Genomic DNA, 27,464 nt, shown 5'->3' with positions numbered 1-27,464 from the left:
ATTGTCACATTTTTTTTTAGATTTACTGTCATGTGTTACTTTTACACAAATTTTATATACAAACTATTAAGTATTTATGGAGGAAAATTAAATGTAAGGTGAAATGTTTAGGGATAAAGTAAACTTGTCATTAAGGCCTTAAGCACATGGCCCATTGTAGTGCATAGCGCATTTACTGCATGGGGTCTAAATGTTAGATTAATAACCCAGGAATAAGAGCAGAGCTGCCTTAAAAAGACTAAAATCTGAAGTCATATGTTTACCTTGAGTACCTTGATGGACAGACTTCTATTTACAATAATTAAGGACTCAGTGACAGGGTTTTGTCCAACACGACTGGTATATAGCAAATGCCATACTAATTTTTTTAAGGCTATTTCAAAATCAAAGCAGAGGCCTGGCTTTTCATTTGCTTAAGTTTTGATAAATATTGCCCATTGTGGTTAAAAGAAACATATACATATATATATATAATTATATATATATATATATATATATATATATATATATAGATAGATATATACATATATATATATATATATATATATATACATATATGTATATATTGACACGTACGTACGTACGTACGTACGTACGCATGTGTGTTTGTGTGAGTGTGTGCGTGTTAGTGTGTGTCTGTAGATTCATGCACTATTTGACTCTAGTATTAGTTTTTGTTGTGCAATTTTTTTAGGCTTTTCATTTTTTCTACTTTATTTAACAAATTGTAATGTAGTTTAAAGATTACCATAATTTACAAATGCTAATTGATGACTGAGTTTGTTTAATTCCAACAGTTATTAGTATTTTCATTGTAATCACAGTATTAAAAAGAAGCACAGCAAAATTCTTTACCTCACTCTTTACTGTGTGAATGAACGCCTCGGAGGCCACACTTTGCCCATGACTAACGGAGTAAGAGGAAAGTGTGTCATCCCATCTGACAAAATGTCTCGTATCAGTGTCAATGTGATAGTCCCAGACCTGCAGCAAAAATTAATACGGATTGTCAGCAACAAACGTTCGATTGGGATTAAATATTTATGCTCCTGAGTAGTGATGACAGGTCCTGACACTTATTCGCAGGCACATCATTTCAACATGATCACTCCTTGCCAAAAGAAAACTAGTGCCAAGTTGCATTGTCTCTTCTAAAAGATGATGTTTGTCTCATAGGGAAGGTAGCCCTTTAACTCTTAAAGTGCACACATACCAATGTGCACGCACTCCCAACTTGATAAAAAAATTCAGTCAAGGTGACGATAGATAGATAGATAGATAGATAGATAGATAGATAGATAGATAGATAGATAGATAGATAGATAGATAGATAGACTCACACAATTTTAAATTTGATCAAATTTAATCAAATGTGCGCTAAGAACCTCACTAATGTAAGCAGATTTAGCAGTAATGCATATTTATTTATATTTAGTGGCTTAGGTGGCATTAGTGTTCACAGTGTGCTGCTGCCAATTTCTTGTGTGCTGTATAATTTGCAGTTTCAGGCGTTCTTGCACCTGTATACACGTTTTGTTTCATTTAGTTGGAATGTGCTGTTCAAACTTTTGAGTTGTTTATGTGATTCATATATGTGGAGTTAGTGACTGCCTCCATTTTTTTATCTTGCACTCCTCCCTGTCAAACCATTCTGCCCTGGGTAATTTTAATTAGTTTAATGCTGGTTCCTAACATCCCCAGATATATGCAGGTTTAGTCCCAGTTCTGGGTGTATGTGCAGCGTAGATTCCCACCTCATAGAGGTCGTCTTGTCGTGGCAGATGGGCTCCCACAATTTGATCAAAATGTGCGCTAAGAACCTCACTATTGTAAGTAGATTTAGCAGTAATGCATATTTATTTATTTATTTATAGTGTTTAGATGGCATTAGTGTTCCCAGTGTGCTGTCACCATTTTCTTGTGTGCTAGATAGATAGATAGATAGATAGATAGATAGATAGATAGATAGATAGATAGATAGATAGATAGATAGATAGATAGATAGATAGATAGATAGATAGATAGATAGATAGATAGATAGATAGATAGATAGACTTTTTGATCAAAATGTGCACTAAGAACCTCCCTATTATAAGTAGATTTAGCTTTAGTGCATATTTATTTATATTTAGTGGTTTAGGTGGCATTAGTGTTCGCAGTGTGCTGTCACCATTCTTTTTCTGCTGTGTATTTGCAGTCACAGGTGTCCTGCACCTGCATACACATTTTATATCATTTAGTTGGAATGTGCTGTTCAAATTTTTGTTGTTTATGTGATCCATATATATGGGGTTAGTGACTGCCTCCATTTTTAATGAGGTGATTTTAATTAGTTCAATGCGGGATCCTACCATCCCCAGGTATATATGTAGGCTTAGTCCCAGTTCTGGGTGTATGTGCAGAGTAGTTTCCCACCTTACAGAGGTCGCCTTGTCGTGGCAGGTGGGCAAACACTTTTTGATCAAAATGTGCACTAAGAACCTCCCTATTTGTAAGTAGATTTAGCTTTAGTGCATATTTATTTATATTTAGTGGTTTAGGTGGCATTAGTGTGGCAGTGTGCTGTTGCCATTCTTTTTCAGATAGATAGATAGATAGATAGATAGATAGATAGATAGATAGATAGATAGATAGATAGATAGATAGATAGATAGATAGATAGATAGATAGATAGATAGATAGATAGATAGATAGATAGATAGGAAATACAAAGAAGAACCGCACCACAAATCTTGAAATAATCATCTCTATCAGGGGTTTCGTGTGCGCAAGCCTTCAGACCACGACCAATAGTCCAAATTTAGGAATTCAAAAAATAGGCAGCACTCCACAGCATAGTAGTCAAAAAAGTGAAAAACGGGACTGAAACTTAGCAATCTTACATATGGGTGAATAAAAGTTTTTCACTTTTTGGACTACTATGCTGTGGAGTGCTGCCTATTTTTTGGATAGATAGATAGATAGATAGATAGATAGATAGATAGATAGATAGATAGATAGATAGATAGATAGATAGATAGATAGATAGATAGATAGATAGATAGATAGATAGAAAAAATATAGTATATTAATTAACCCCACATAGTTATCATTAGTTATTAGTAGAAGAGGGCACTAACCTGCTAAAGTAAAAGTAAAATATTAATTGATCTTGAAATGACAGACCCAAAGCCTAAAGTTGCATTGCAGAGATTCTGATGATAACATCTCCACTTCTGATTCCTGTTAAATGTCATGAATATTTACATACTACTTGGCTTGAATAGTGGCAATAATGTGTGTATATGTGGGGACACCTATATACTTAGTTATTTGAATGCACTCAAGGTCTTCTGCCATAAATTAGAATTGTAAAAATTTGTAGTGCAGCTCAACCCTTGGCCTGTAACTTCATCTATCATATTAAATGGGTACTAAAAACGAATATTCTTCTGCACACATATAAGAAAACTTATGTAGCATTTATTGTACTTCTCCTTCTGCTGGAAATGTTGTGTGGCTTCTGAATGTTCGTCTCCACCAGTTGCTAAATAAAGATCTTTCAGTAGAGTCCAACCATCCTCCAAAAGACCATATGCAAGAGAATAGGAAATACTTTTCTACATCCTCAGCCACCATCTCAGGAACTTGTTGAGCCAAAGCCTATCATACCAGACAAGGATAGAAGCATAAAGGAAATTATATTATATTTAGTTTCAAACCTGAGAAAAAACCCAAAGAAATGAAAAAAAAAAATCATATTTACACCTATAGTGCACATACATATATACATACATACAGTACAATAGATATGTATAACTAAACCCCTTTTACTGCAACTTAAAGCATATTTTCACTTTTGAACAACATTTTATATATACAGTATATATAATCTACATAAAAGTTTGAGTAACTTTGTAAATACATTACATTATTTATCAGACTCTGTAATATAGATCAGAGCTGTACAGTATTCACAAGACAACAGGTACATGTTCCTTTAGCATAAATTTTGGGTGTATCTTACCATATAACATAAAAACTTTGTAATTATCCAGCAAAAATAAATAGTAATAGACAATCTTTTGGTTTTAAGTAAAAGGCCACAAGTTTTATTTGTATTATTGAATATAACCAACATTATGCTCAGCTAAGCTGGGCAGCATCTGTCCGGTATGTCCAAGCACTGCCTGGCAGTGGACATGTATACTCACTACACGGCTAATCGGCTTGCTAAGCAAGTCAAAATCCGCCAGCTGTGACATCAAAACACAACATTTTATGCAATAAAAAACACAAGAATAAAAAACAACCAGGGAGGGAGGGAGGGCAACTTGTGCTGGGTCAACCTGAAGAGAGGTAAATCAAAAACAGTACATATGTTATATAGATCCTGAAACCCCACCACTGAGGCTATGTATTAATAACAATAAATAGGTGTGGTGGAGAGGGAGAATAAAACTCAATTCCCGCCTTGACCTGCATTTGCCCTCTTAACCCCTGTAGTCAAAGTCATGGTGCCTGCTATTCTGCAAGTTGTTATTGAACAAGCTTGTAGACACATTCCTAAAAGCGTAGCTGATATTCTATATCTCCATACATTCCTGACACACCTCCATACACACTACACACACAATTTCCTCATACACATCACACACACAACTCCGCATACCTACATGTGCTCCACACTTCTGCCTACATTCCCGACACACCTCTATACACTCCACACAGGGCCGACTTTTGGGGTGTGCGACCTGTGCCATCGCACAGGGGGCAGCACTCCAGCAGGTGAAAGGGGGCGCTGCGCTTGCTCCCTTCCCCTGCTTTTGTTTGTGAAGTGCCGCCATAGCGGGGAGGCAGCTGGCCAAGCACGGTCTGTGGGTATGTGGACCCACTGGGCCGCACTGCCATAGCGGGGAGGCAGCTGGCCAAGCAACAGAGCACTGAATCAATGCAAAGTCCCGCTCCAGGGTACCTGAATAGTCCCGACAGTGGCCGAGGCTTTAGCATGGATGGAGGTGGGTGCACTAGGTTGTGCCAGACGTGGCGGATGACAGGAGGTACAGCAGGTTGTGCAAGACATGGCGGATGACACTGGATGTGGTAGATGACACTGGACGTGGCAGATGACACTGGAAAAGGCAGATGACACGGGATGTGGCAGATGACAGAAGGTGCAGTAGGACACGACTCCAACACTAACAGGCTCAGGAACAAGGACACAGCACGGGATACAAGATACAGGTAGCAGGGCACAGGAAACAACGGGAACAGGATAACACTAAGGGACCATTTGCAAGACTGACATGGGAATACTAACAACGCTCAGGCAATGAGCAGGGGAATCCTGGGCTAATTGATGATGATGATTCCCGTGTGCGCGTGCACCCTACGGGACACAGCAGACTGGAGCGTAAGTGAGCGCTGGCGTCTCCGGGGAAGGAGATGCGAGGCAGCACTCACAGATCCATGGCTGCGGCTGCCGGGGGGGTGAGTAATCCCGAAAGTCCGCGGCCATGGACGCTACAGCACACATGTTACAGAACACACATATTTACATTGTCTGAAGTAAGAAGGGGAGAAGAACTCTGGATACTAATGAAAACCTCTCTGTGTCTAAATTAGCTGTGGGGAGCAGTCAAGCTATGCGGCAGAGCAGACACAGGGCAGGAGTGGAGCTTGAAGTGCTGGTCCCAGTCACTTCTCTGGTCTGAAGTAAAGTATCTGATCGGTTAGACCAGGCACCTGTTACAACTTAGAGGGTATTTCTGTGTGACAGGCACCAATCTATAACCTGTACAAAATGAATAATGGAATGATACTTAGAAACTAACGCTACTTTATGTAGATTAACTGTAAATGTAAATTGATGTTTAAAGTTGAATATATGGTTTATATATTCTTTTAAAGCCTACATTCAGTGACAAAACACATGTGACTTATGTAACAAATACAACATGCCATGCAACATTATTGCAGTAATTTTCCTGTGTGATGCCTCCTTTTGCCCCAAATGAAGCCTCCTGAAAGCATCTGTTTCATTAAAATCAAATTACACAATTTCCTGTCTGAACATGTGTCTAGTCTTCTAACAGACCTAATGTGGTCACAGACAATAATTCACTTAGGAGCCTGAGGGAGAACAGCGCAGGAAGGCTCCCAGTCCTGAGCCAAGATGTGAGGATGTATGCTTGATCAAGGGGGTCGAATGCATATACTGTAAGTAAAAAAAAAAAGTGGTACTGTGCATAGAGCACATCACATGCGGTTAGTGGTAGATTGGTAAAGGAAGTTTTTGCAGTGCAAATAGGCTTTAAAGGGGTTTTCTGGGATTGTAATACTGAGGGTCTACGATAGGCCACCAATGTCTGATAGGTTGGGATCTGACTCCTGTATGTCCTGCCAATCAGCTGCAAGAGAGGGCTGTATTGCTCACTGGCATCTTCTTCATTGTTTACTCAGTGCCGTATATTTAGTTGTGGCAGTGCCTGGTACTGAAGATCATTCCCATTCACTTGAATAGGACTGAGCTGCTGTGAGCTCAACCAAATGTCTGGCATTGTGCCTAAGTAAATAATAAAGAGGTTGTGGCACTTGTTGGAATGCTGTGGCACCTTCATTAGGCTGATTGTCAGGGATCCCGAAGGCCGGATCCCCAGCGATCAAACATTGATGGCCTATCCTAATAAAAGGCCATTAATATTACAGTCATGGAAAACCCCTTTAAGTAATGATGATGTAATTGAATGTAAATTATTTTCAAGCTCTATTATATTTCTTCACCATTGCATTTAAAAGAACACCAATTTCTGAATAGACATTTAAGGTTATGAGTTCTCGATTACTCCCTAGAGCATTCTAAATGCCTGGTAATGATTATACTGCATTAATAATAAATACAATGTTTCTATAACACATTTTGCCTTATTATGTGAAAAATGTAGGGCATTTTCAGCCATTATCTAAATTGTAATATCAAATACATTATATTCTGGTTACTTAAAACCATGAATAATATTGATTACCCTATGTTATCCAAAAGAATTAGAGCTTTTATAATAAAAGATGGTAGTAATATTGCTATAACCTAAGTATGAATTGTTGCTTTTGGCCTAAGAATATATAATAGAAGAAATCTAATGTCATTTGTTGAATAATCTTTCTCATATTTATGAGGAGTACATTAATTGGCAGCTAAATTAACTATCTGTACAGGGAAGAACAAAGACTGCATGCTAATATGGAAGTATATGGAAGTATAATAATGGTACTGTCTCAGGGTTTTTCTTATATTATCTTACACTAAGTAAATTGAAGTTAAAAAAAAATTATTAACAGGCACTTATTTTTTCAATATACATTCTGCATTCATAAATGGCTTTGAAACACAGAAGTACAATACTATTCGAGAGGTGGCACTCAACAATTTGCGCATAAATCACATCTTCAAATGTGATTAAAGAATAAATGGAATATATTCAACATAGATACTAACCCTGTAACAATATGTTCCCTACTGTCTTAAATCAGGGATGAAATTACAAGAAGCAAGCTGCCATCATTATTTTTGTCTATACACTACGTTGCAAATCAAAGGAACTTAAGTGGGTACAGTCTTCAGATTGAGCATTTTTTTTACACTGTGCAATATTAAGCATTGTCTGTCGGAGAACAGTAAAGATTTCTTTCTCTACAGTATTACTGTGCAGCAGGTGCTTCACAGGTAACACATCTGCCCCACACTCCTGCACACCATTATATTGTAACATTTAACTGTTTGACAGTCCTTTTTCACGTATTCACCTCATTTTTATGAATAGCAAGCACCAGATTTAAGGCTCATTCACCCATACCACCCTTTTTTTCAATCAGAATGCGTATAGCTTGAGGAATATCTTTGTAACGGTTGCCGTTCCCCCTCTTCGGACGGCTGCGACCTCAGACCTCTGGCTGCTCGCCAGTGTCTCCCTCCTCTCGTGGCTGCTCTGCTCTGGACTGTCTCCTAGGGTAAATTCCAGCGTGCGCACATACTGAAAGTTCCCTAACCAAATCCCAGATCATCATGGACTATAAAAAGTGTCCACTTCCACTCTTGCAAATGGTCCCTTGTTGTTATCCTTCTGCCTGTGTTCCCGTATCATACTACCTGTATCCTGTAACCCGTAACTGTGCTTGTTCCTGAGTTGCATCTAGTGTTGGCGTCGTGTTGTTATCTGCCACATTCCGTGTCATCCGCCATGCCTGCTGTCATCTGCCACGCCTGGTGTCATCTGCTACATGTGGTGTCATCTGCCACGCCAAGCTCTATCTGTGCCACAGCGTTTGCTACACTTCGTATCTGTCTGGACTCTTACAGGTACTATTGTGCTAGAGTCTTTGTATAGACTTTGCATAGACTGTTTGGCCAGCTGTCACTCCGCTACAGCAGAGCGGCCTAGTGGGTTCACATACCACAGGATCGTGACAATCTCTACATTACAGTGGCACACAGAGTGTCAACGACTCCATAGTATGAAACTAAAGCTGCTCTGTGGGCATATGTATAGGATTAATAAACACGTATGCATGAGGCCTTTAGACCACTTCCAGACGGCAGTATTTTGCATCAGTATTTGGAAGACATAACTAGTAGTGAGAGTAAGACACTCAAGAGGTACAAATCTTTCCATTATACTTTTTCTCTGTGTAGGTTCTACTCCAGGTTTTGGCTTCCAAATATTGAAACAAATACTGACTAAAATACTGCCATTTGAAAGTGGCCTAACACAACATATGACAGCAGCATGAGATGGACAGATGTAGCAAAGAATTTATCATGCAGAGGAACGAGTTAGTACAGTAATTGGGGCACAATAAACTGTAGTCACATTTGCCAACCTTTAGAAATCATCTTTAAGGAGATATGCAGCATGTGCAGCAAAAGTCACATCCCTTTTTTAACAGGACATGCCTTTTTTCCAGATCATGCCCCTTTACCAGGCCAAAGCAAATGCCCTAAATGGGGGGATACCTGGAGCAGAGAGCACCAGGAGTAGAGGAACTAAGGGGGGGATACCTGGATCAGAAAGCACCTGAAGCAGAGGTACAAAGGGGGGCAACCGGGGCAAAAGCAATAGAGGTGGTGGCTGGAGCAGGTGCCCTTGGGACAAAAATAAAGCAAAAAAACTGCAAAGAGGAGCATACATATATATAGGTATACACAGAAATGCTATGACCTCAGCCAGTAGCCTGTTTACACTATATAGGCACATGCTGCTTCATATGGAAATTTTCTGTAAATAATACATTACAATAAATTACAAGTCATATTGAGCAGCGGAAAAAAGTAGACACAACAGCAGAAGAAACAACACATGAGAAGTACTTGTGTGTCCTAGCGGCAGGAAGAAAAACTATATACGTGGCCGCCGTAGCCACGTATATAGTATAGCTGGGTGCTGCACTCTAAACGTGCAATAGGACGTAGGGGCTGAGTCTGCTGACGTGGAATTCTGGCATCATGCAGAGGAAACATTCAGGCAGTGCTGTTTCTCTGGAGGGTCTGGGAAGCTTTTGCGCTGCCGGGGAGACTTGCTAACTCTTTCAGGAGTCACGATGTTTCAGAAGAGTTGGCAAGTATAAGTGCCCTAACATAATAAAAAAAAAAAATCTGGCAAATTTTCCAGACTATAACAAGCACTTTTAAGATTGTAACGTAGGGTTTAAGATGGGTGGCTATAATTCCAATAGACATTTAGAATCAATTTACCAAGCTAAAGGCACCCGAAATCTGGCTCAATTTGTTCCCAGAAAAAGTACATGCCTTGCACCAAATTTATTGTGTGATTTAGACCCTTTTTGCACCGCATCAGACAGTTTTGCACAAGGGCACATGTCTTAGAATGCATCAATTCTTGGCACAAGATCTTGGTCTAAATAAGTCAACCAAAAGTTGGCATAAGGAAGAGAAACCTGTCGAGCATGTCTAGCAATATGCGGCTAAATTTATCATACAACATGCGCCACTCAGATAAATTTGGCGCATCATCTGCCTGGTCTAATTTTACCCTAAGTTTCAGATAGTATTAATAAATCTGCCCCAGTGAGTTTGAGATTGGGTTTTAATCAAACAGAAACATTTGGCTCCACGTATGTATAAACTATTCTACTCATGCAGGAGTCATGATTTCACATTTAGATTTGATATGTAAACACCCATGTAGACAATTGTTAAAATATATCAATGCTATAAATAAGATTTATTACGCTTTTATAATGCAGTGGAACAGTTACAACAAATTATTGTATAATGCCTGGTATACAAACTACACTTCTCAGATGGAAATCATCGGAGCAAGCTCTGTGCAAACATTAATCTAACTCCTGGGGGATTGCATTAATGAAACCCTCCGAATTGTGGATACAGCTCTGGACAGCAATTTAGGGATCAGTTTCAGGGGGGTACACAGAAATCATTGTGCCCCATATCAAAACTTGGTATGGGACCAACCCCCCATTAAGAGTTATGCCAAATTTACTATCTTTTTATTAAGTTAATGTTAACTATTATTTTATAACAGATCTTTATAGTGGGAGCTCTGTAAACACTAATCTATGCGAGTGATGTGACGGTATCTCTTCCCTGTGCGGCGTGTAACAGATTTATCATCATGGTACAGGCCCTGTCGATGAATCTAGCTTTGGCTAATAACGCAAGGTCCGACATTTTTGTAAGTAGAAATTACTGTAGAGGATTTTTTTAAAAGAAAAGTTATACTCTGCATCTTTACCTGACTGTCAAAAAAAGTGGAACAGGTGTTTCATAAATGGTGCTCAGTCTGGACACCATATTTTTCTGTCTCTAAATCTAAATAATCGAAATTAATGTTCTTCCCTTAAGGCCTCATGCACACGACCATGCAGTATTTACTATCAGTAAATACTGCACGGACAGGCCGCAAAGTGTTCTCCGCATTTGCACGATCCATAAATGCAAAAAATAGGACATGTCCTATTTTTTTAGGCTAATTTCTATGACCTGGACTGTAAATACACGGAAAGGTGTCCGTGGCCAATAGAAATAAATGTGTCAGTATTTTATCTGCAATTACGGCTAAAAATTACGGTCGTGTGCATGAGGCCTTACACAGTATATAATAAAACTGTCTGCGTGCAATCACCACTAGGGCATATGAAATTTTTAAAGCTACCATTGAACTCAATTAAAACTGTAAAAATCTGTAAGCACTGAGCTCCCCCTAGTGGTGGCTGCCGGAAACTGCTATGGCTCTATGTCGGGAAGCAGGAGGAGTTCTCTGAATAGAAGCCCTTAACAGTGACATGGTCTGCTTCTAAAGTGAGTACAGCACTGATCAGTTCAATGTAAGTCATGTAATACATTTACAAAGTTACTCAATTTTGTACAAAGATTGATTCTATATGTAAACTGTAAAATGCAATTTGCATACATATTTAAAATGTATTAGGCTCTTATAAGGCTTGTATTTAACAAATATACAATATGCATACACGTGAAATACCTCAGAGATCCTACAGAATGCCTGCAGCACACTTGCTTCACAAAGAAAGAGATCTCTTTGGCTCCTACTTCTTTCATATCCAGGTTGGTTTAGTATGTTATGGTCTCGGAGAAACTGCAAGCTGGGATCTAAAATAAGAGAAAAAAATCAAGATAATATATGTGCCCACTAAGATGGGCAAGGAAAGCAGGAAGGTATTAGACATATGTAGAATTATTTTTTCTTTAACAGAATTTCAAAATCAGATACTTTAGATTGAAATGTACTAACACAATAATGAATACTATCATTATTTCAGCCATTGTACATTGTAATAAAACTTCAGGCTATTTGAATTTGGTATAGTATCTGATGACATGTTTGAGGAAAAGTAGGAACCATTATAGATACTGTAAGTCCACCATTTAAAAAAAAAAAAGAATGTATAATTACAATATACTGTTGTATTTAGAAATAAAATAAAAAATAGATTTTCCATGTAACCTTCAAACAATCTGGTTTCTAAATGATCCAGGCACAGGAGAAGTCATCAGTATATGATCGGTGGGGGCCCAACACCCGGACTCAGCACAATCATCTGTTCCCGCTGCCTCTATGCTACGATGTTATGCAGTGGCCGATGTCTGAAGCAGATGGCTCCATACACTGCATAGCGGCCGTGCTGTAGAACTGCAATTCTGCTCCTATTCACTTGGATGATCAGGGTGGGGTGCGGGTGTCGGACCCCCCCCCCACCAATGATATACTCATGACCTATACTGTGAATAGGTCATCAGAATGAAAAAACGCCCGATGCCTGGACAACCCCCCTGAGTTACTTATTGGCTTTGGCAATGATATTCTCATACATATATATATATATATATATATATATATATACAGTCAGTCAATAACAATATCTTCACACCTTACTGAGCAATGAACATCAAGTAGACATATATGTAGTTTAGAGGTATTGTGTTGTTGTGAAACAACACCTCCTAGCATGCCCTGGTAGTTACAGTCTCTAAGAGCATGCTGGGAGTTGTCATTTCTCAAGAACTATAGAGCCACAGTGTAGCGTCCATGGCAGTGGACCGTCGGGTTTACTCCCCCCCCGGCGGCCGTAGCTATGGATCTGTGAGCGCTGGCTCGCATCTCCTTCCCAGGAGACGCTAGCGCTCACTTATGCTCCGGTCCACTGTGTCCCGTAGGAATCATCATCAACTGCCTATGATTCCCTGGACTATAATAAGGGACTTGCCCTTCTGATCCTTGCCTGAGCATTGTTAGTGTTCCCATGTCAGTCTTTCAATTGGTCCCTTAGGTGGGATTCACACGACCGGGTCGTTCCCGAGCCCGAGTGTCGGCCGGTAAAATCGGCCATTTTGCCCGGCCGGTTTGCATTAAGTTTTGCATCCGTGCCGGGCCGGGCAGATCCGGACAGTGACATCAGCGGCAACTCCTGAAGGGGAATCCCCATGTGTTCGGGGATTCCGCTTCAGGAGTTTCCCCTGATGTCACTGCCCAGATATGGACAGAGACATCAAGCGCTCTGTCCAGGAGCGGAATCCCCGAAAACACGGGGATTCCGCTCCTTCAAGGAGCTAAAGTGCGGCTAGCACATAGCAGAGCGGGGAGATACCTCCCCGCTCTGCTATAGTGGCGTCGCTACAGTAGTAGCAGCCGCAGCAGCAGCAGCTGCAGCTGCTAGCGGCGCCATCGAAGGTGTCGCCGGGCCAGGGCGCTTTTAAAACAAGCAGGGGAAGGGAGCCAGCGCAGCGCTCCCTTCCACCTGCTGTATAGCCCGGCCCTGCCACACAGTGTACAGCGATGCCATTCGTCAGAATGGCATCAACTCCTCCTCCTCACATGCACTCTGCGCTGTGAGGAGGAGGAGGAGATAGAGCGCAAGCTCCGGAAAACCCGGCCATTACTCGGGACACATCCCGGTGATGGCCGTGTATTACCCAGCCCCATAGACTTCTATGGGAGCCGGGCGGCCGGGTACCCGGGCGAAGATAGAGCATGTCCTATTTTTTGACGGCCGGTTTTCCCGGCCGTCAAAAAATCGGTCGTGTGAATAGCCCCATTAGGGGTCTGTTATTCCTAATGCAGCCGGGTGCCGGCCGATTTATGAACGGCCGGCGCCCGGCCGGGAAACCCTGCTGTGTGAATGAGGCCTTAGTGTTAGCCTGTTCCTGTTGTTACCCGTGTCCTGTATCCTGTATCCCGTGCTGTTTCCTTGTTCCAGAGCCTGTTAATGTTGGAGTCGTGTTCCTCTGCACCTGCTGTCATCTGCCACGTCCAGTGTGATCCGCCACGTCTGGCGCAACCTGCTGCATCCATCTCCATCCATGCCAAAGCCTCGGCCACTGTCTGGACTATTCAGGTACCCTGGTGCGGGACTTTGTATTGCTGGGGTACTCTGTTGTTTGGCCATCTGCCTCCCCGCTACAGTGGTGCGGCCTAGTGGGTCCACATACCCACCGTCCGTGACACACAGGTTAAAGACCACTGCCCTGCAATATGTAGTTGGCAGCGTATATTGTAAATAAATTGTCGGAGGTTTTATTTTTTTTATAGAAAGCTGCATTTACATGGTCATTTACCAAATTCACTATTGAAAATAATTTATTCACTATTGAAAATAATTTATTACGACAGTCTCACCATAATCCATGTACTACACAAAGATCAGGTTGTCAATATGATGTACAGTCCAGAATGAGTTATGTAATGTAAGCTAAATTGCTTGAGTCATGAGCAATGATAGTGTAATTCTAGAGAAAATTGGAAATCAATTCCTGTCATTGCAGCATAAAAGCCCTTTATCAAGGATCCAGTTCACCAATGTAATGCAGCCAGAGAGAGGTTTGAGAAAACTATCATACCAAATTTACTCAATAAACGGAAATCAAGTTTTCGATTCAGTACTGGAAAAAACTCTGAACAAATAATTGCTCTTTTTTGGGTTAAGTTACTTTTTTTTTTTTTACATAAAGGATTGCCTAGATTGGTACTGTGGAGGAGAATTTATCAACCTTTCTAAACTTTTTTTTTTTGGCCGTAGAAAAGTCTTAAAAGTGCCCAAATCTGCAAATTGCGACCTTTGCCCCTTTTTATGCCACCTTCACTACTATTGTGGAAAGGGAGTGTGACTTCACAAAAGAAGGCAGGGTCACAGCGGCCCAACAAATTTATTATAATTTACACCAGAAAACTGGGGTAAATTAGTCAAAATTCACTCTGTGGGGCATAGTAAGGCAAAGGGCCGTGTTGTGCCTCTTACCTTACCCCCCCCCCCCATCATGCTACCCCCCAAAACCCATTTCCCCCTTCGGACAATAAATTAAATAAATAATATTATAACCTCACCGCTCCTCTTCTCCCCTCCAGATCCACTCAGCATAACCCAACTAATACAAAGTCCAGGACATTGTATGCAACAATGCACTGATGTGGATGACTGCTGAGTCGCGTATAAGGTCCTAATGCTGTTGGGCGTCAGGACCTTGTATGAGCTGTACTGGAATACTGAGGGGAGAAGTGAAGAGGACCGGAGAGCTAAGTATAAGTGAGGTAAGAACATTTGTGAGGTCAGGCACTGACATGGCATGAGACAGTCTGGCTCCCATTTGGAGTTTTAATTAATTCCAAAAGTTCTTGATGGTCATGCTGGAACAGAAAAGGGCCTTCCCCAAACTGTTGCCACAAAGTTTGAAGCATATAATTATGTAAAATTACTGTTTGGCTGTAGCATTAACATTACTCTCACTGGAAATAAGGAACTAGCCAAAACCCTGACAAACAGCCTGTAATGGCAGGAAGGAGGTGAAGGGAAAGTGAGCCCTAATCTACCCACCGCCCTGTCCCTGCCTACTTGCAACGACCCGCCCTAGGCGACGGGGTACAACTGGGCGGCGGTCCCTACGCTGTCTAAGTGCACGGGGAACAAACAGGGAACACGCAAGGGAAGGGGCAGTAGCCCGCGGAACGCCGCGAGGAAACGAAGCGGTGAATGAATAGTCAGGACCAGGATGAAGTGGAGTATACCAACGTGAGCACGGAGAAGGAAGCAAGCCAGGGGCAAAGCGAAGCAGGTTAAGCGGAACTGCAGCAAGGCAGAAGCACGGCAGAAGCAGGCTGGAGCAAGCAGCAGTGGGGCCAGGAATCCAGAAGAATTACAAGCACTGAGGAAGAGAACACGGCAGGTAATAAAGGACAGGGGGCAGAGCTAACTCCGACTGACCAGGCCGCGATAGGCTCTCCCACTCCTGAGCCTGCCAACCTGGTTGGTGGGAGACGGTGTCAGTCTAACAGGTCTGGCCTCAGGTGTGGATTGATTAATCCCAGGAGTATACCTAGACGTAATACCTGGCAGATCCCTAACAGTACTCCCCCTTTTATGAGGGGCCACCGGACCCTTACTAAGAGGACCCGGTTTAGTAGGGAAGAGAAGGTGGAACCTCCTGATCAATACCCCAGCGTGAACATCACGGGCAGGTACCCAAGTCCTCTCCTCCGGCCCGTATCCTCTCCAATGGACCAGGTACTGGAGGGAGCCCTGGACCATCCTACTGTCCATAATCTTGGCCACCTCGAATTGCACCCCCTCAGGGTTGAGAACGGGAACAGGAGGTTTCCTCGAGGGGGACCAGGACGGGGAGCAGCGTTTGAGGAGGGAGGCATGGAAGACGTCATGTATGCGAAAGGATGGGGGCAGCTCCAGACGGAAGGATACAGGGTTGAGGACTTCAATGATCTTATAAGGTCCAATAAATCGGGGAGCAAACTTCCTGGACGGGACCTTAAGGCGCAAGTTCCTGGACGACAACCAGACCAAATCCCCGACGACAAACCGGGGGTTAGCAGAACGTCTACTATCAGCCTGAATCTTTTGTGCGCTCTGGGACGACTCTAAGTTCTTCTGAACCTGGGCCCAGACTGTGCACAGTTCCCGATGAACATCCTCTACCTCAGGATTATTGGAACAACCAGGGGAAACGGAGGAGAACCTTGGGTTAAACCCGAAATTACAGAAAAACGGGGAGACCCCTGACGAGTTACTGACCCGGTTATTCAGGGAAAATTCAGCAAAGGGAAGGAATGAGACCCAATCGAATTGACAGTCAGAGATGAAACACCTTAAATATTGTTCCAGGGATTGGTTAGTCCTTTCCATTTGGCCATTAGTTTCGGGATGGAAGGCGGAGGAGAAGGACAGATCAATCTCCAACTTTTTACAAAAAGCTCTCCAAAATAAGGAAACAAATTGTACCCCTCTGTCAGAAACGATATTGACTGGGGCCCCATGGAGACGCAGGATGTGTTTCACAAACAAAGAAGCTAACGTCTTGGCGTTAGGTAGCTTCTTAAGGGGCACAAAGTGGCACATCTTGCTGAAGCGGTCTACTACCACCCACACCACCGACTTGCCCTGAGATGGGGGCAAATCAGTGATAAAATCCATGGAGATATGGGTCCAAGGTCTCTGGGGAATGGGCAAGGAACATAGTAGGCCCGCAGGTCGGGACCTAGGGGTATTGGACCTAGCGCAAACCTCACAAGCGGCGACGTAAGCCCTAACGTCTTTAGGCAACCCAGGCCACCAATAGTTTCTGGTAATGAGGTGTTTGGTGCCCAAGATGCCAGGATGACCAGATAGAGCGGAGTCATGGTTTTTCCTGAGTACCCTTAGCCGGTATTGCAGGGGAACAAACAGTTTGTCCCCAGGGACGTTCCCGGGAGCTGAACCCTGATCAGCCGCAATATCAGAAGCTAAATCAGAATCCGTGGCAGAAACGATTATACCAGGGGGTAAAATACAAGCAGGATCCTTCTCGGAAGGAGGATTGGCCATGAAACTACGTGACAGTGCATCAGCCTTAATATTCTTGGACCCAGCCCTATAGGTAACCAAGAAATTAAATCTGGTAAAGAATAGTGCCCACCGAGCTTGTCTAGGATTAAGCCTCCGGGCCGATTCTAGGAAAACCAGATTCTTGTGATCCGTAAGGACTGTTACCTGGTGTCTGGCCCCCTCCAGGAAGTGCCGCCACTCTTCAAAAGCCCATTTAATGGCTAGAAGTTCGCGGTTGCCAATATCATAGTTACTCTCCGTGGGCGAAAACTTCCTAGAGAAGTAAGCACAGGGGCGGGATGGGTGAGGGAGCTGGTACCCTGGGACAAGACGGCCCCAACTCCCACCTCGGATGCGTCAACCTCCACAATAAATGGCTCCTCTTGGTTGGGCTGAATCAGCACGGGGGCCGAGATAAAGCACTTCTTGGTCTCAAAGGCCTGGACGGCCTCAGGGGGCCAATGGAGGACATCAGCACCCTTGCGAGTAAGGTCCGTAAGAGGCTTAGCGACGACCGAGAAGTTGGCAATAAATCTCCTGTAATAGTTGGCAAACCCTAAAAAACACTGTAACACCTTAAGGGAGGCAGGTTGGACCCATTCCGCCACAGCCTGAACCTTGGCAGGGTCCATGCGGAATTCATGAGGAGTGAGGATTTGCCCTAAAAATGGTATCTCCTGTACCCCAAAGACACATTTTTCAGTCTTAGCAAACAGATTATTCTCCCGAAGGACCTGGAGCACCTTCCTGACATGCTCCACGTGGGAGGACGAGTCCTTGGAAAACACCAGTATGTCATCAAGGTACACAACTAGAAAATTACCCAGGTAATCTCTCAGGATTTCATTAATAAAATTCTGGAAGACAGCAGGGGCATTACACAACCCAAAGGGCATGACCAGGTATTCGAAATGACCCTCGGGTGTGTTGAACGCAGTTTTCCACTCATCCCCCTCTTTGATGCGGATAAGGTTATATGCCCCCCGTAGATCGAACTTAGAAAACCATTGGGCTCCCTGAACCTGATTAAAAAGATCCGGAATCAAAGGAAGTGGGTACTGGTTCCTTACGGTGACCTTATTCAGGTTACGATAATCAATGCACGGCCTAAGACCACCATCCTTCTTCCCCACGAAGAAGAAGCCAGCACCTACAGGAGAAGTCGAGGGGCGAATGAAACCCTTGGCCAGGCATTCTTGGATATACACCCTCATAGCTTCACGTTCAGGACATGAAAGATTAAATATCCTACCCTTAGGAAGCTTGGCACCAGGCACCAAATCGATGGCACAATCGTAGTCTCTATGGCGGGGCAACACCTCGGAGGCCTCCTTAGAAAACACATCGGCGAAGTCCTGAACAAACTCAGGAAGCGTGTTTACCTCCTCCCGGGGAGAAATAGAGTTAACAGAAAGACATGACATAAGACATTCATTACCCCATTTGGTAAGCTCCCCAGTATTCCAATCAAACGTGGGATTATGCAACTGCAACCAGGGAAGACCTAATACCAGATCAGACGATAATCCCTGCATCACCAGTACAGATCACTGCTCCAAATGCATGGAGCCAACCAGGAGTTCAAAAACAGGAGTATGCTGAGTAAAATAACCATTAGCAAGGGGGGTTGAGTCGATACCTACTACAGGGATAGGATAAGGTAAATCAATAAAAGGCATCTTTAGAGACATAGCAAATTCCACAGACATGATATTAGCAGATGAGCCAGAATCCACGAAAGCACTGCCCGTGGCAGACCGGCCAGCAAACGAGACCTGAAAGGGAAGCAAAATTTTATTGCGTTTCACATTAACGGGAAATACCTGTGCGCCCAAGTGACCTCCCCGATGATCACTTAGGCGCGGAAGTTTTCCGGCTTTTTATTCTTGCGCCTGGGACAGGTGTTCAGTAGATGCTTGTCGTCCCCACAGTAGAAGCAGAGACCATTCATTCTGCGAAACTCCCTACGTTGTCGAGGGGACATGGAGGCCCCGAGTTGCATAGGTACCTCCGAGTCCTCCGTGGAGGGGCGAGGGGACGGGACCTCGGGGGGGATCGCAGAAAAGTCAGAGGGGAGCACATTGAAACGTTCAAGCTGACGTTCCCTGAGACGTCGGTCAAGTCGTACTGCTAGGGCCATAACCTGGTCAAGGGAGTCAGAAGAGGGGTAGCTAACCAGCAGATCCTTCAGGGCGTCAGATAATCCTAACCTAAACTGGCACCTTAGGGCCGGATCGTTCCACCGAGAAGCTACGCACCACTTTCTAAAATCAGAACAGTATTCCTCAACCGGTCTCCTACCCTGACGTAAGGTCACCAGCTGACTCTCGGCTAAAGCAGTCCTGTCAGTCTCGTCGTAAATGAGTCCGAGGGCAGAGAAAAAACGATCAACAGAGAAAAGTTCAGGGGCGTCAGGAGCCAAGGAGAAGGCCCACTCTTGGGGCCCTTCCTGGAGTCGGGATATGATGATACCCACCCGCTGGTTCTCGGAACCTGAGGAGTGGGGATTTAGGCGGAAATACAGTCTGCAACTCTCCCGGAAGGAGAGAAACGTCTTACGATCCCCTGAGAACCGGACAGGTAACTTGAGGTCGGGTTCTAGAGGTGAGGTGATGGGTACTACTATGGCAGCGTCACCCTGGTTGACCCTCTGGGCCAGGGCCTGGACCTGTAGGGAGAGGCCCTGCATCTGCTGGGTCAGGGTCTCAAGGGGGTCCATGATAGCGTCAGCATAGGAGAATGGTAGGCTAGGTATGGGCTTGTAATTATGTAATGGCAGGAAGGAGGTGAAGGGAAAGTGAGCCCTAATCTACCCACCGCCCTGTCCCTGCCTACTTGCAACGACCCGCCCTAGGCGACGGGGTACAACTGGGCGGCGGTCCCTACGCTGTCTAGGTGCACGGGAGAACAAACAGGGAACACGCAAGGGAAGGGGCAGTAGCCCACGGAACGCCGCGAGGAAACGAAGCGGTGAATGAATAGTCAGGACCAGGATGAAGTGGAGTATACCAACTTGAGCACGGAGAAGGAAGCAAGCCAGGGGCAAAGCGAAGCAGGTTAAGCGGAACTGCAACAAGGCAGAAGCACGGCAGAAGCAGGCTGGAGCAAGCAGCAGTGGGGCCAGGAATCCAGAAGAATTACAAGCACTGAGGAAGAGAACACGGCAGGTAATAAAGGACAGGGGGCGGAGCTAACTCCGACTGACCAGGCCGCGATAGGCTCTCCCACTCCTGAGCCTGCCACCCTGGTTGGTGGGAGACGGTGTCAGTCTAACAGGTCTGGCCTCAGGTGTGGATTGATTAATCCCAGGAGTATACCTAGACGTAGTACCTGGCAGATCCCTAACACAGCCCCAGGCCATTATCTCTCCTCCACCAAATTTTACAGTATGCCTTATGCATTCCGGTAAGTAGCGTTCTTCTGGCATCCAGCCAAACCCAGATTCATCCATCAGACTACCAGACAGTGAAACGTGATTCATTACGCCAGAGTACACATTTCCACTGCTCCAGAGTCCAGTGGCGGCAAGTTTTACATCATTCAAGGTGCGATTTGGCATTGCGCATGGTGATCTTAGGCTTGTGTGCTGCTCCACCTTGGAGACTCATTTCGTGAAGCGCCCAACGTACAGTTCATCACTTTCAGGGACAGTTTGGAAGTCTGTAGTGAGTAATACCATAGAGAATGATTTTTATGTGCCACCTGCTTCAGAACTCAGCAGCCTCGCTCTGTGTGTTTGCATGGTCTACCACCTTGTGCCTGAGCTGTTGCTTCCACTTACAGTTGACCAGGGTAGATCTAGCAGATCAAAAATGTCATTAACTCACCTGTGGCAAAGGTGGCATCCTATGACAGTGCGACATTTAAAGTTACTTAGCGCTTCACTATGAACCATACTACTAGCAATATTTGTTTATGGAGATTGCATGGCAGTGTGCTTGCTTTTATGCACCTGTTTGCAATGGGGGTGGCTGAAACACCTCAACTAAATAATTGCAAGGGGAGTCCCCATACTTTTGGCCACATTGTGTAGGAAACATTTTGGATTAAGGTCAGGGGTGGACTGGCTCCGCCTCTGTCTCTAGTCCGCGCACACTTTCTGTTAGAGAAAGTGTCCTTTTCCTGGTGGTGAGTACAGTCAGTCCACTCACTGAGAAGGTGCCTTCCATTGTCCACCACCAAACTTTAACATAGGAGATAATATTAGCTCTGTAAAAGCTGAAATTATATTAGTACTAGAGGCTGATATGACCAGGGTTGATTCCTTATATGGGCTGACATTATATCAGTACTAGGGGCTGATATAACCAGGGTTGGATATTTATATATGGGTTGACATGATATCAGTACTGGGGGGGGGTGATATGTCCAGGGTTGATTACTTATGTATGGACTGACATTATTTATGTACTTGGAGCTGATATGACTTCTGTAGGGGCTGGTTATCAGCCCCTAGAGAAGTCATATCAGTCCCTAATAAAGAAATCATGTCAGACCAGAAGTCATATCAGCCTCTGCCCCTGGTTCAGAAATAATGTCAGTAGATACAGAAAATCTGCCCTGGTCAAATAAGCTTCTAGTACAGAAATCATGTCAGCCCATACCCCCTTCCCGTACCATGACGTATCTTGACTCCCAGAAAAATTGGAATCTCCTGGACTCCCGAAAGAAAAGGCATATCTCCAGGGTGCCACAAATACCTGCACTCCCCTGCCCTCCCGAGGACTGCTGCAAACAATGTCCTGGCGCTGACCCTAGCATCAGGATGTTGTCCCAGGAGTGCAGGAACGGGGAGAGGAGAGGATCTATACCTTTGGTCTTGGGTCTGTATAGGGGATAGTAGTCTGGTCTAGGGTCTATATAGGGCTTAGTATGGTCTGGGGTCTGTTGAGGGGATAGTAAGTTGGTCTGGGGATTGTATATGGGAAAGCAGTCTGGTGTCTGTAATAAAAAACTGCACCAGTTGCCCATTGCAACATTGACATTTCACCTACCACTTCCTTGGAAAAATACAACTGATAGGTTGCTATAAGCAACTGCCTAATATTTTTTATTGCACGAATTCTTACCAACACGGAAATTGGAATGGATTTTCAGACTGAAAACGCAAGATAGCAGGCCTTCTAAAGAGGTGTGGCCTGAAAAAAGAGGCATGGTCTACAAGAAGTGGCTTGACTTATGTTGTAAAATATTTGCAGCTCGCTACGTGCGCAAAGCAGCCGTTTTGCCTTGAAAGCCATTTTCGTAAATTGGCAAGTATGGGATTAAAGTGTAGCTAAACGTTTGTCAAACTTATGTCATGTCATAGTGACATGTTAGAAGTTTCGATTGGTGGGGGTACGAGCACTGAGACCCCCACCAATCACTAGAACGAAGCAGCTAAAGCGCTTGTGTGAGCGCTTAGCCAATTCATGTCTGTTCTGCTTTTTCCGGAAATAAATGTATCGGTGTACGGACTCAATAGAAAGTCTATGAGCCCATACTCCGATACATCTGCTTTCCAGAAAAAGCCGAACAGACACGAAGTGGCTGAGCGCTCACACGAGCTGCTTCATTCTAGCGATTGGTGGGGGGTCTCAGTGCTCGGACCCCCACCAATCCAAACTTCTGACATGTCACTATGACATGTCAGAAGTTTGTCAAACATTTAGCTACACTTTATGTCTTCTAATTTTTTGCTACATGGAGTTAGATTACAGAGCAATGATGAAGAGTCAAACAATGAAAAACAATTATTCTTTGTGTGTATTTAGTAGAATGTCAAAGTGCAACGCCTATAAAATCTAAACTAAGTTTTGCTAATAACTCTTCTTTTTCTATCACTGTGCTGTGCTTTCTACCTAGGTCAGTCAGTTATGTTCCTCACCTTTTCTACCTCTTGTAGCTGGGTCCATGACGTAACTAAGTTACAGCAGCTATTCTTGCACCGACTGTGTGTCATAAATTCACCCAGGCTTAACAAATATGCATCGTCTCCAGGGGTGGATTGCCCCACTGTAAAGGCTCCACTTTATTTTTGATTGGCCTCATTTACCACCAATGTGGATACGGCTTGCTGCCCCGACCTACCTATGTTGGCCCCACCTGCTGCCAATTTGGACTCACCTACAACATGAGACCCATTTAGAATTTTTTTCCAGAGCTACTGTAAAATCTCAGTCTATCCCTGATGAAGGTATTCTTGGTTGTGTCAAAATCATTCTTTTTCCATAAAAAATTTGTTATTTTTCCACTACTGGATGAATTTGGATATAGTATTGTTTAACATTATGTTCTAATTGTAGGCTCTTAGGACCAGTTCACACAGAGATTTTTTTGCACTGATTTTGAAGCAGAAACCGCGTCGTAATCAGCGCCAAAAAACACCCGAAACCGATTGATTTCAATGGGCGACAAAGGCGTCTCTTTTTCCCGAGCGGCTCTTAGCTGCTCGCGGGGAAAAAAAGCAGTGTGTTCTTTCCATTCCGCCACTAACCTCCCATTGAAATCAATGGGGGACAGAAAAAGCGTTTTTTGCTGAGTTTTTTGCCTGTGATACTCAATGGCCACGGATGAAAAACGCAGCAAAAAACACATTGGAAAACGTGGCAAGAAAGTGCAGGCAGGACAAAATTTGCCTCAAAATTCCTGAAGAAATTTTGAGGCAGAATTTTTCTGCCAGCAAAATACTACATGTGAACAGGGGCTAAGGGTCTCAGAGCTAATTTTTGCACAAAGCTCCAAATCAACTACTTCTCTTCAAACAGCCAGTTAAATTAAAACATCCTTGCTACTTGCAGCGACCAATAGGAGGTGCTTACTAAAGACTGATTTATACAGCTCCAATCAAACTCAATAATAAATCTGTCTTCAGTAAGCTACCACGCTGATATTGGTAAATCCGCTATATTTGCTAAAATTTTTGTCTCTCTACTTGTTAGAAGGGTCCCTTGACAATAAACTGATCGCAAAGTATTCCCCTGCTAAGACCTTCATCAATCAACTGTTATCTGTGGGGAGACCTGATAGTAAGTGTTCAATTTTCCTGCAGCGCCATCACAGGGGAATTTTAATATTACTCAATGCCTATTCAATTCAATCGGTTGTCAGAGCATTGCAGGACAAGACAAGTCCTGCAGCGCGTGAGATGCTTTTTGTAACTGCTCTTCACTCTGGCTAAAATATTTGGATCCTGAACATGGGAATCCCTATATCAACTCAGCATTCCCTAAACGGGTGTATGAAAATGTTTTTTCTAAACTAGGTAACTCCTTTAATGAGTACATAGATTGCAACACAAAACACGTAGTGAATATTATCGCCACGGAAAAGGAAAATTAGACTGTTAGAACAATTGAGTGACAACTAAAATAAAAATATTTTTTTATGCAGCAATATATTTCTTGAAAAGTTCTTGTAAGGGGCTATGAGTTATCATTGAATCATTGTCGATGCTCGTGTGATCACAGGACTTGTTACTTATTGTGATGCCTTAAAGAGGCTCTGTCACCAGATTCTCAAATCCCTATCTCCTATTGCATGTGATCGGCGCTGCAATGTAGATAACAGTAACGTTGTTTTTTTTTAAAAACGTTAATTTTTGGCCAAGTTATGAGCTATTTTATATATATGCAAATTAGCTTTGAAATGGACAATTGGGCGTATTTTTTGCGTTATGTCCAACTGGGCGTGTATTGTGTTTTTAACTGGGCGTGTTTACGTGTATGACGCTGACCAATCAGTGACCAGTCAGCATCATACACTCATCTCCATTCATTTACACAGCAGCGATGTGCAGCCACATACACAGAGATTAACGTTAATCAAGTGTCCTGATAATGAATACAGATGATCATCCAGCCTGGACGTCATGTGTATTCAGAATCCTGACACTTCTGAATCTTTTCTGTGAGATTCCAGCAAGCCACGCGTAATCACGCGAGATTAAGGAGGTAAACGAGATTTCGTTTCCCTTGCTTGAAATCTCAAAGAAAAGAGTCAGAAGTGTCAGGAATCTGAATACACATGACGTCCAGGCTGGATGATCATGTGTATTCATTATCAGGACACTTGATTAAAGTTAATCTCTGTTTATGTGGCTGCACATCGCTGCTGTGTAAATGAATGGAGAGGAGTGTATGACGCTGACTGGTCACTGATTGGTCAGCGTCATACACGTAAACACGCCCAATTAAAAACACAATACACGCCCAGTTAGACATAACGAAAAAAAAACGCCCAATTGTCCATTTCAAAGCTCATTTGCATATATATAAAATGGCTCATAACTTGGCCAAAAATGAACGTTTAAAAAAAAACAAAAAAACGTTACTGTTATCTACATTGCAGCGCCGATCACATGCAATAGGAGATAGGGATTTGAGAATCTGGTGACAGAGCCTCTTTAAGTCGTTTAAACCCACACGAGATGTATATTCCATAAGTATTGGAAACTGCCTATAAGTGATATTGCACATCTCATTGTTTGTTATTCTGCATTGAATAAATGTACGACAATGTGTAATAAAAATAGATTTTAAAAGAAAATAATAGAATGGAGTGAGCAGCCAGCAAGTAAATGCAGCTAATAAACATCATAGAGCCTTTTTTTTTTTTTTTTAAATTCTAGATAAGAAACTTGAATTTACACAATTAGGCATGTATGATACTAGATTTTAAGTGGATTACTTGAGGTACGCTTTATAGGGGTTTGCTCATCAGGGACATTTATGGCATATACACAGGATATCCATAAATGTCAAATAGATGCGGGTCCCACCTCTGGGACCCACACTTACCTCTAGAACGGGACCCCCTAAACCCCGTTCAAGCTTTCTCGGTTTCCACTGCCTCCCGGGCCACTTCCTGATTACATGGTTGGAATTTACAAAAACAGCGCAGCTTGCTGGGCTACACTGTTTCCTTAACTACCATAGAAGTGAATTGCAGTTACGGAAGCAGTGTAGTAGTGGGAACCGAGAAAGGTAGAACAGGGTATAGGGGGTCCCGTTCTAAAGATAGGTGTGAGTCCCAGAGGTGGGAACTGCATCTATCTGACATATTCTGTGGATATGCCATAAATGTCCCTGATGGGCAAACCCCTTTAAATATTTTCGAGTTAACCTGTTGCAAATGATTTAGCAATAAACAATTTAAAAAAATGTCCAGAATGGAATTTGTTTTATCAATTAGCCCTTGATTAATATTTATGAGACTCCAGACAGGTACTAAGAAATATTTATGTCACTAAATACCCCTGACAATTCGTAACATGGATATATGATATAAGATAATTTTTAAAAGATATAAGTTAGGCAAACTGATGACTTGATGTTGTAAATCTGTGTGACAAGGAGAATGAAAATAATTACCTAAGAATGTGTCAGTAAGTTGGAGTAAGAGCAACTGACGGTCTTCTGCATGAGTTTTCATCCACATTCTGAGAGGTAATTTCCAATCCATATCATCACTTGTCATTGCTAGGATACCCACATAGCACAAAACTGATGGACTCACATTGTCTAATGTTTCAAGCTAAAAATGAAGCAAAAACAGATGACATGGTAATCTTTAGTAATACTATTGATCTTGTTGGGTCTTGGTTGTGCATTTTTCATGTGACCACAGTGCCACCCTCTGTTCAATCTCAAACTCAAAAGAGTTTAAATCACAATATTTCATTTTGCAGCATCTAAAAGAAGTAACAATTACAGCATCAAGTTGAGATCTTATATTTATTGACTGAAGTGGCAGAAATTCAACCAAGCCTGAATTGAAGCTGATAACATTCGCATTATCAGGTAAAGTAGAGCAACGATACGATTAACTAGATCAAATTCAAAAATTGTAACACTATATGTAGGAGAAACGTCTTAAAATGCATAGCTTTAAAGAATACATTCAGCAATACTAATAAACGTCACTATTATATTATTATATTAATAATATATTATTTTAACTTACCTCCCAGAATACATGAAGCGAGTCTGAGATCCGTATACACTCATTATTTGCAGAGATAAAAAAATCTGTCAAAAAGATAAGTTTGTTAATTTGTATCAAATAATGTACATCAACTTCTACTTGTACAGACAGACAGTGGTGGTCTTGGATGATGCCCTGTATGGTATCATCTGTTGGTAGCT

At 42.9% G+C, this 27,464-nt stretch overlaps 1 protein-coding gene across 1 annotated transcript in view; it reads right to left on the bottom strand.

Moving 5' to 3' along the window:
* The window catches only part of LOC142741794 (uncharacterized), a 659,023-nt gene that overhangs the window by 353,160 nt on the left and 278,399 nt on the right, over nt 1-27,464 (bottom strand). The window contains exons 52-56 of the mRNA XM_075851126.1: nt 27,283-27,347; nt 26,691-26,853; nt 11,499-11,626; nt 3,472-3,642; nt 856-984 (exon numbers count right to left, since the gene is read on the bottom strand). Coding sequence (XP_075707241.1) covers nt 856-984; nt 3,472-3,642; nt 11,499-11,626; nt 26,691-26,853; nt 27,283-27,347 — 656 coding nt within the window. The remainder of the gene's footprint in view (nt 1-855; nt 985-3,471; nt 3,643-11,498; nt 11,627-26,690; nt 26,854-27,282; nt 27,348-27,464) is intronic.

The sequence above is a fragment of the Rhinoderma darwinii genome, chromosome 2, assembly GCF_050947455.1.
Source record: "Rhinoderma darwinii isolate aRhiDar2 chromosome 2, aRhiDar2.hap1, whole genome shotgun sequence".
In the NCBI taxonomy this organism is placed as follows: Eukaryota; Metazoa; Chordata; class Amphibia; order Anura; family Rhinodermatidae; genus Rhinoderma; species Rhinoderma darwinii.
Note: the sequence above shows the minus strand (reverse complement) of the source record. Positions and strands in the feature narration are given on the sequence as shown.